General features: G+C 42.9%; 1 protein-coding gene across 2 annotated transcripts in view; it reads right to left on the bottom strand.

The window, feature by feature from the left end:
* Window positions 1-2,405: 2,405 nt before the first annotated feature.
* Window positions 2,406-10,704, bottom strand: part of DENND5A (DENN domain containing 5A) — a 71,778-nt gene continuing 63,479 nt past the window's right edge. The window contains exons 18-23 of one of the 2 annotated variants that reach the window (XM_060177212.1): window positions 10,213-10,331; window positions 8,728-8,909; window positions 8,204-8,286; window positions 7,576-7,699; window positions 6,043-6,211; window positions 2,406-3,412 (exon numbers count right to left, since the gene is read on the bottom strand). In XM_060177212.1, the coding sequence (XP_060033195.1) occupies window positions 3,379-3,412; window positions 6,043-6,211; window positions 7,576-7,699; window positions 8,204-8,286; window positions 8,728-8,909; window positions 10,213-10,331 (711 nt within the window). In that variant the 3' untranslated portion in view covers window positions 2,406-3,378. Of the gene's footprint in view, window positions 3,481-6,042; window positions 6,212-7,575; window positions 7,700-8,203; window positions 8,287-8,727; window positions 8,910-10,212; window positions 10,332-10,704 lie in introns of both variants that reach the window. The other variant, XM_060177211.1, reaches the window with a different exon arrangement.

Here is a 10,704-nt window from a genome sequence, read left to right as displayed (position 1 = left end):
CTTTTATGACTGCAACATATGTTCATAAGTCCACATGTACTGTGTACCAGCAATGCTTAAGGCCCTAAGATACCAGTCAATTTTTTCTTGCCTTCCACTTTAGAAATGAACAAAAGCAAAGATAAAGTCAAACTAAGGACTTCGATGCTAGGCATGTAATTGTAACCATAATCAATAAATTTATCTATTCTATATATACTAACTGGGTATATAGTATATGTCAGGTCCTACCTATTGAACAAAGTTCACCATATCCTTCACTTTAACTAGAAAAGTAGTGGTAGGTGTTAGGGAGAAAAATAAAGCAGAGTAGGGGGTAGGAAGTGACAACAGACTTGTTGGTATCTGAGTGGATAGAGTTATGTCTCTGAAGACATTTGAATCAGAGTGGTTCCGATAAGAAAACTATAAGATTGGTATGAAATTATTTTGTAGCCATAAACTATTCGTACTGAATATGTGACCTTGGGCAAGTGATTACACTGTCAACTATCTCACACATAAACAAGGGACAATCCATATTTGTCATGCAGTTATTAAGAAAAGGGAGAAAGGTGTGTGTGTGTGTGTGTGTGTGTGTGTGTGTGTGTATGTGTGTGTGTGTGTATGTATCAACAGCCAAATGCACACCCAGTTAAGCACACACAGTACTAAGCACAAAGACCCACACAAGGACCCAGGTTCGAGCCCTCAGCTCCCCTGGCTCCTTACCTGCAGGGTGAAGCAGGTCTGCAGGTGTCTATTTTTCTCTCTTCCTCTCTTTACCCACCTCCTCTCTTAATTTCACTTTGTCCAATAGAATGGGAAAAAATGGCTGCCAGGTACAGTGAATTGTAGTGCAGGCACCGAGCCCCAGCAATAATCCTAGAGGCAATAAATAAATATAAACAAATGGCCTAGGCCCACAGTGAATACATACAGATCACTTCCATATGTTCTTCCTGCCAAGGCAGGAATTCCGCTTCCTGTTCCATAGGTGACCTAAAAGGCGCTACTCTAGCCTTCAGCAGTTATGGCACAGCCCACTCACACCCCCTGCTGGCAGGGTGTTGCACTGCGCCTGCCCTCTAGGTCCAATTCCTTTCTTTTCAAAATGTGTTACTTCATTTCTTCAAAAAGTCTTACCTGGGCACAGGTCAAGGTATTCTCAGTGCAGCATACAGGTTACTAAGTGCACAAGGACCCAGGTTCAAGCCTCTAGTCCCCATCTGCAAGGGGGAAAGCCTCATGAGCAGTGAAGCAGTGCTGCAGGTCTCGATATCTCTCTCCCTCCCTCCCTCTTTCCCTTTTGTCTCTATTCAATAAATAATTTTTAATTCTTATATTAAAAAAATAGTCTTACCTGGGCAGACATCTTGGATGGAGATAAACAGGAGATATAATCTAGAGTTCCAAAGGCAAAATGACTTTTCCCTTTACCATAGACATCACTGCCAGGTAATCAGATGGTTCTCTCACCTTCAAGTATTTGCCTTTTTGCTCTTAAAAAATAAAAAAAAAAAAAAACTCCTACCCTGAACACTATTGAACACTGCAAATGACCGTCACTTGACACCACCATTTCTCCTGCATGGTTTCTGCAACGGATACTTAGCAACTCTCACTCATCTACCATATTCACTGGGGATTGCCTCACTTTCTCTAATAAAATATAAACAGAAGGAGAGAGAGAGAGAGAGAGACCTTGCTTCTAAGAGGTTCTCAGTCTAGGCTCAAAATGAAAGCATACAAAGACAATCATATAGGAGTACCTGCATCTAAGAAACTATCACAGTATAACAAAGAAATGATTCACTATGTCCAGTAAAGGTTTCACAGTAAAGCTTGGACAATAAACAGGGTGAGAGAGGACACACGGTAAAGATTCCAAGCAGCGGGAACAGTAAAAGAAAGTCAAAGAAGCTAAAAGCAGAAACTGACTTGAGCTACATTTCTAGAACTTCCTGCCAGAGCAGCTTGATTAAAGAATAAAGCCAAAAGAAACTAGTTCCTAGGACTCTCTCTTGAGAAGACCTACATTTGCCAACCTGAGAAATGCAAACCCTTCTCCAAGAAAAGACTTTATTCCTTGAAATCAGACAGAAGCTGGTGTATCAGATTTCTCTACACAGTCCTCCTTATCCTTCAAGAAACAAATGGCCTATCCTGATTCTATGCCTCTGTCTGCTCCTCTGTGGATGACAAGAATAGCCTTTTCTGCATCCCTCTGGAGTTAACTACTATGACAGTGGGAAACATGTAGATGGCAGGTCCTCTTGGCATCCTGAGCAGTACACAATCCTGGGCCAAAAGGGAAGAGAGGTGATGTTATCGTCCAGTTTTCTCACATAGATTAAACAGCACCATCTACCGCCACCTAATGCTTGCAAGCCCCCCCCCCCATTAAAAGTCAGGGACACATACAGTTTTGTTTCAGGTGTTTTATTAAGTGGGTCATTCTGTAGCTGGTTTCTAAGTTGCAAAACAACATAAGTTTAACAATAATAACATAGCCAGTTAAACTGTGACAAGCTTTCCTTTCTATAAAAAAAAAAGGAAAATAACATAAAACATAATAGAGGGTTAAATAAATATTTTTTAAAAAGGAAAACTTGTTAAAACATGCTTATGTTTACTTCTGTGCAACTTCATGCCAAGAGAAAGCATGGTTTTTCTGCATGATGACACATGCCAGCATGTCTGCTTCCCAAATAATACTGACAAAAAAAAGAAGAAGAAAAGAAAGAAAAAAAGAAAGAAAGAAAGAAAGAAAGAAAGAAAGAAAGAAAGAAAGAAAGGAAGAAAGAAAGAAATGGGACTGACTCATCAGTGCTTGTAGAGGCACGACTAAAACTCCTTTTGACTGGAGCTTGGGGCTGCTCGCTAAGCACACCTGTGTGTGGCCCATGAAAGCCAAATATCCGTAGTAATGTTAATGTAGAAAACATTAGTTTAAAAACAATGTGGAGTAGCCTCATTAACATGGCAGGGCAAAGACGTACAAGTGCCCCACACACGGTCTAAGGCTCAGTCCAGGGAGACCGCAGGCCCCCAGCAGGCGGCCACAGCGAGGGAGAACACCAGCTTCAAAATAAGCGGCACCAACCTCGTCTCCCTCTCTCTATCACTCTTTCACATGAAAGTGTGTAAAAAGCAAATCATCAAATAAACTCTAAAATAGATTATTTATTCCAAAAATCCTCTAGTTTTCTTTTTACAGTGAGTGTACATCTCTCCAGCTCCTGCACAGCGTCTTGGGTCAGTCCGAGTTGCAGGGTGAGCCAATCTCGATCCTGCTGCTAGCTGGTGCTGCAAGGTCAGATGTCGATGCCCTTTATGAGGGATGTTTCCAGTGTGATGTTGAACTCCTGCAACGTCTGCAGCACTCGGATCAAAGAATTAACAAGTGTGTGGTCTTTGATGAGCGCAACATCTTCATACATGTGTGCAGTGATGGGGCAGTCAGCCAGCAGGGCAATCCAGTGGTGTAGGAGGTGATCTCTGGCAAGGCAGGACCAGTCCAGATGAGTCAGAAGGGAAAAGACAATTAGTGCAAGGCCAAAGGGAAACTTACTGCCTTATTCCTTGGGCCAAGTCTGAAGCTGGAGAAACTGGCAGCTCTCCTCAGCTGCCATGGGCACAGGAGAAATCATAGCAGAAGTGTATGAGACTTGCATGCCACCTCAGTAGCCTCAGGAGCCCCAGGAGTCCCAGGTTCAGTCCTTGGCATAATAATATGCCAGAGCTGAACCATGTTCCAGCCTCTCTTTTATAAAAATAAACTAATATTTAAAATAAAAAGGCTCCCACTCAAGCCTGCTCAGCCCTACAGACACCAGTCCAATTGGGCCCAATCAGCCCTGTCACGTGCCAAAAGCTGCTCCTCCTTCCTGCCTTCTACTCCCTCCCTAGACAACCTGTCACCAACCAAATACTAGTGATCAGCATCACTTCCTCCATCTCAACAGCCAATCTCTCCCTAAACACCACTTTCCCATTGCTGCCACCACCAGGAGTAACCCTCAGAGTTAACACCCACAGGGCACTGAGCATGTGCCAGGCACATACCATAAGAGATGTGCCTTTGTGGCTGGAGAGACAGCTCAGTGGTAGAACACAAGACTTGCATGCATACGATCCAGACTTTAGCCTTTAGTATATGTCAGAGAGAGAATTCTGACTCACTCTCTCATTAATAAATCTTATGAGTGTATAACAAAGTTGTAATATATGCACATACACACACAATGGAATACTAGGAATACTACTCAATAGTAAGAAATGATAAAATTGTCTCATATGCTACCATCTTGGATGGAACATGAAGGAAAGTTAAGTGGGATAAGCCAGGAGAAGGAAGAGTACCACATGATCTCACTTCTGGTGGAACGTAAGAATCAAAGAAACGGGATGGGGAGGGGAGGTGAAAAAAAAAATTATATATATGTTTTTTTTCTTTTTCCCCCACCAGGATTATCACTGGGGCTCCACGCCTCAACAATGAATCCACCACTCCTGGTACTCCGGTGGTCATTTTTTGAATTGCTTTTATTTTTTAAAGGACAGAGAGAAATTGAGAGGGGTGAGGAAAACAGAGAGGGAGAAAGGAAGAGAGATGCCTGCAGCCCTGTTTTCATGACGCTTCCCTACTACAGTTGCGGACCAGGGACTTGCCCCCCAGTCCCTATGCATGATGATGTGTGCACTCAACCACTTGGCCCCAAAAATAAGTCTTAAAAAAGGTAGTATTATTATTGCTATTATTATCCTCACTCTATAAAGATAGTGAGGTATACAGAGGTGAAGAAGTTTGTGCAAGAACACAGTTATAAATGACTAAACTGGGGGTCGGGCGGTGGCGCAGTGGGTTAAGCTAATGTGGCGCAAAGCGCAGGGACCGGCTTAAGGATCCCGGTTCGAGCCCCCGGCTCCCCACCTGCAGGGGAGTCGCTTCACAGGCGGTGAAGCAGGTCTGCAGGTGTCTATCTTTCTCTCCCCTTCTCTGCCTTCCCCTCCTCTCTCCATTTCTCTCTGTCCTATCCAACAACGAATTGCGTCAACAAGGGCAAAAATAATAACCACAACGAAGCTACAACAAGGGCAACAAAAGGGGGGGAAAATGGCCTCCAGGAGCGGTGGATTCATGGTGCAGGCACCGAGCCCAGCAATAACCCTGGAGGGAAAAAAAAAAAAAAAAAGAAAAAAAAATGACTAAACTGACGCATCTGGTTTCAGAATATGTTTTTAATGATTACATCAATTCTTTCCTCTCCAGTGCCTGAATAACTTACTAGCTTAATCTGAGCTTTATGCTTTCACTTAATCTATTAGAATACTCCTGAACAATCTTGCCCATTCTGATATATACCATCCATACCAAACTAATATCATTTGAAACCACCTGACTAAACTAGGCAAGCAATCTTTGTCCTGCCTCCTCAAAGGTCCCTCGGTTTTCAGTTGGCCTCTACTATTACTCCTCCTACAAGCCACCTGTAACTTCCTAGCTTCATACCCTTGCCTTCTTTTAAGGTCTACTTTAAACTCTCCCCACTTCTACCATTCCAGTAAGGTTCACCTTAAATACCAGGCTTTAAAACTTTCTCTGACCTATCTCCTCTAGATTTTTAGCATACTTCATGAATGTGTACTTTTGCTTTGGATCCCCACAACCCTCTGCTTTTGTGTTGTACTTATTAGGAAAATTAAACTCAAAATAATAGAAAAAATGTTTTTACTATTCTCACCACCTGATACATTTGAATTCTTGTTGAAGGCATGATGCTTTGGTTCCACTAGGGTAATTTTATTCCTTCCCATCAAAATATGGCTCTTCCTCCCCATTTATATATTGTCATACACACACACACACACACACACACACACACACACACACACACACACCTCCACACATAAGCATGGTAGATGAAGGAAATTAGGAACCTCCAGGAAGCTTTCCAAGGATTAACCCAAGTATCTCTTCACCCCCAATACCATAGTCAGCCCCTACCACTATTTTCCAGGCTATCTGCTAGGCATTGTGGGCTATGAGGTTTGTAGTACCTGGCTCCCAAGCACACCAGCATCTGAAATTTGCCGTCCTTTCCAATGTTCCGGGGAGTATTGTTGATTGCAGTGACAAATCGGCAGAAGTTCCGGGCCCTTGTATGCCAATTTTCCTCAGGGACAACTTCATTCTGCTCCAACGTTTCATAATAGGTTTGTGCTTTTTCTGTGATAAAGATAGAAGTCTGCCAGTGACAAAGACTCTCAAAGCCAATGTATCACTGTCCTATAACAGGACACTTGCCATTAAGTCCTTACACATCATTAACAAAACTAACATGAGTGTTCTGATGTCATTACATTTCAAAACAATCCCTACCCTTATATTTTAAAGTCATTTACGTGGCTCTTGATATAAAGATGAACCATTCCCGCCTTTGAAGGTTTAAAAAAAAAAAGTATATAGTTCACATAAAAATTCACCAACTGTTTGGTTTATTGCACCAAAGTAAAAAAGAGACTGGGGTGGGGGCGAGGGTTCAGGTCCTTGAACATGATGGCAGAGGAGGACCTCGTGGGGGTTGAATGGAAATGTGAAAAACAGAGTTTTATACACATGTACAAACTACTGTATTTTACTATTGACTATAAACCATTAATCCTTCAATAAAGAATATTTTTTTTAATTCTCCAACTGAAAAGACAAGCTGGTAAAATGTGTGGTGTGAGGAAGTATGAAACTGTATGTGACAATAGCCTTTCCCTACAAAGTGATCTAAAAAAGTTCTCCAACTGGGTGCAAGACAGGATTGTATTCCAAAGCTAAGAACTAGTCTTTTGGATCTACGAGGAGAAAGTTTCAGGAATACACACACACATTCAGAGGAGATAACAAATAGTTACGCAAAAAGACTTTCATGGTTGAGGTTCCAAAGTCTCAGGTTTAATTCCTCATACCACCATAAGCCAGTGCTGAGCAGTGGAAGAAATAATTTAAAACAGCAGAAAAACAACTATATATTGTGTTTCAGAAAAATCATGACATGTTTTTGCATAGAAAAATACGTCATGGGGCTGGGTGGTGGTGTACCTGGTTGAGCACACGTTACAAAGACTCAGGTTCAAGCCCCAGGTCCCCACCTGCAGGATGAAAGCTTTTCGAGTAGTGAAGCAGTGTTGCAGGTGTCTCTCTGTTTCTCCCCCTGTCTCCCCCTACCCTCGTCGATTCTGGCTGTCTCTATCAAATAAATAAATGCATTTTAATATATATATATATATATATATATATATATATATATTAGAAAGGAAAGGAAAAGAAAAATGTCTTAACTTTTCTGACAACTCAATATGGATAAAGCAGATACACAAGAAAAACTCTCTTCTGTCCAGTTCTTACGTGATAGAGGTAAAAATGGAGGTGGGGGAGGCCCTAACATTCCCTTCATAAAAGGCAGGTAAGTAAAGTAGATCTAATTTGAATATCACCCAATTTGGATTCTGTACTGTAGACTCTAGTGGTCACAGCACATGGTGATGAATCTCCATTTCTCTGTATGTTTTTTCCCACCCTTACATCATAGGCCAACTTACCCAAGAAATCCCAAATGAAAACATTTTTGAAGAGCCGAGGTGATTTAAATCCATGTTGGAAAGCCTGCTCCAGTGCTGAAACCAGGCCACATTCTCCACAAAGCAACAAAGTCAGGCTGCCTCGCTATGTAAAAAAAGAGGGAGAATGCCAGGTTTGCCTCAATCAAGCTGCTTGCCCACTACTGTGTGCCCAAGTAAAAAGCCCTAGGCTACAAGGACAATAAATGACAGGTGGGGACTTTACACACACACACACACACACACGTTTAACACCTGGCATTGTGCCTAACTCAAAGTAGCTCATAGTTAGCAGTAGTTGAATAAACGGATCAATGAATAGATGGATTTGGGTCACATAAAGTTTCCCACCTGAGGAACAAAATCAGTATAGCCATTACTCAGGGAAATTTAGGTACACCTAAAAGAGGTCAGGAATACGTACTGCTAGGAGCCAGGTGACTTTACAGGGCCATCTGTGAGTAAGGACAAGGAAACGTAAGGCAGAGGCCCCTTGCAAGGACTTTGCTTGGTCTCAACACTCTAGGCTGATCATAATACACGATCTTGAAACAAAATTGTTCTTGTTTATTCAATACAGGGTCCTGGGTTTGAGGGCAGGAAAGCTCACCTCTTTCTCAGGCTTATGGAAGTGCTTCACAATGCCATTTACTGCCTCCCCAATGGACTCCTGGATCTGTCCAGTATTGAGTTCTGATAAAAATCAAATAGACATCCCTAATCAAACTCAGAAGTTAACACTGTTTAGGAAACTCATCAATAAGCTGAGAAAACTGAGAAAAGCAGGGCAGTGTGACCCTGCAAAGAGTAGTTCTGGTCCACCAACTTTGCTATGCTTGTGCTTCATTAAACTTGGGGGGAAGAAACAGCAAAGTCAGACCTTAGGATTCTATCTTTAGGATTGCATTCAAGCAGCAGAGGACCCAGGTCAAATCACATAAAGCTTTTCCTTCTCTTTTCAGACCTTGAAGGAGAATACCAAGTCCACGCACTGATTCAGCAGGGGAAGATCAATCAGGAGAGGTGGTTACTGAGACATCTGCACAAGCGAAATCTGCGCTTCTGTAGCAGGGTTTCCAGAGACTTGCCCATTCAGGCTAGGTGGCAGAAAGGTCCAGCCCCCCTCTTACTTACTAGGCTTATTGTTTGGCGAGATGGTTACGAGCCTCCTGATAACGCTGGGAGATTGTTGCAAAGGTGGGGTCCGACATGGTCTCTCGTCTGCCTCAGGCTGGGATGTGAGCAGCTCACCAACGAGGACCCGCTCCAAGCTTCCATCATCCATGCCTTTGCCCAACCACCGGCCACATGGGAACCTAAAGGTCAGTCCATGGCCTTTTAGAACAACCAGTTCAAGTCTGGAGAACTCTCAGAAGGCTAGAAACGGACCTACCCTATGACCCTACAATTCCTCTCCTGGGGATATATCCTAAGGAACCCAACACATTCATCCAAAAAGATCTGTGTACACATATGTTCTTGGCAGCATGATTTGTAATAGCCAAAACCTGGAAGCAACCCAGGTGTCCAACAACAGATGAGTGGCTGAGCAAGTTGTGGTATATATACACAATGGAATACTACCCAGCTGTAAAAAATGGTGACTTCACTGTTTTCAGCCAATCTTGGATGGACCTTGAAAAATTCATGTTAAGTGAAATAAGTCAGAAACAGAAGGATGAATATGGGATGATCTCACTCTCAGGCCGAAGCTGAAAAACAAGATCAGAAAAGAAAACACAAGTAGAACCTGAACTGGAACCACATGAGCGATGGATGGCCTGCACACGGCAATCCCATACTAAGGATGTATGTACTAGGAAAAACCATATGAGTGATGGATGGCCTGCACACAGCAATCCCATACTAAGGATGTATGTACTAGGAAAACCACATGAGAGATGGATGGCCTGCACAGAGCAATCCCATACTAAGGATGTGTGTACTAAGAAAACCATATGAGTGATGGATGGCCTGCACAGAGCAATCCCATACTAAGGTTGTATGTACTAGGAAAACCACATGAGAGATGGATGGCCTGCACAGAGCAATCCCATACTAAGGATGTGTGTACTAGGAAAACCACATGAGAGATGGATGGCCTGCACAGAGCAATCCCATACTAAGGATGTATGTACTAGGAAAACCATATGAGTGATGGATGGCCTGCACAGAGCAATCCCATACTAAGGATGTATGTACTAGGAAAACCACATGAGAGATGGATGGCCTGCACAGAGCAATCCCATACTAAGGTTGTATGTACTAGGAAAACCACATGAGAGATGGATGGCCTGCACAGAGCAATCCCATACTAAGGATGTATGTACTAGGAAAACCACATGAGAGATGGATGGCCTGCACAGAGCAATCCCATACTAAGGTTGTGTGTACTAAGAAAACCACATGAGAGATGGATGGCCTGCACATAGCAATCCCATACTAAGGATGTGTGTACTAGGAAAATCACACTTCTTTTCAAGTGTGTGAAACAGAGTCAACCTAGAAGTTGTCTCAGCCTATTATAACCAACTGATCCTCTTGGGGAATGCCATATACCCAAACATCAAAGATAGTCTCTGCTGACAAATGGTAAGGCTTCCCTGAGGGAACACTTACTTGTAAGTATGTCCTGTGATCTCATTCCTGACCATCACATACTCCACCAGCCATTTAGCATATAGTCCCGAGTTATCATGGCCTATCTGCACAGTAGTAAGCTTCCCCAAGTTCTGACACTGTGAAAGAACAGGCAAACAGAACATACAGGTCAAGAAAACAGAAGAGTGGCATTCTGACTGCTTATAACCTGGTCCCTTAGCATCTGCAAGGGCAGAGTTCATGGCTCCACCTACTTCCAGGGCTAGTGGAACACTATACACTTGTCGGACTCAGCAGTTAAAAAACTCTGGGGTGTCTGAACACACCATGAAAAGGGGGATATTCGTGTCCAGAAAATATGTGCTGGACCAGGAAACAGCACAGTGGTTTATGCAACAGACTTGCATATCTGAGGCACCAAAGATCCGAGGTTCAATCCCTTGCATCACTTTAAGTCAGAGCTAAGAGTATTCAGGTTAAAGAAGGACTCAAGGTGGGGGCTGAGGGAGG

This window comes from Erinaceus europaeus, chromosome 17 (genome assembly GCF_950295315.1).
Source record: "Erinaceus europaeus chromosome 17, mEriEur2.1, whole genome shotgun sequence".
Lineage (NCBI taxonomy): Eukaryota > Metazoa > Chordata > Mammalia > Eulipotyphla > Erinaceidae > Erinaceus > Erinaceus europaeus.
The sequence above is the reverse complement of the archived record's forward strand: the minus strand, read 5'-3'. Positions and strand labels throughout refer to the sequence as shown.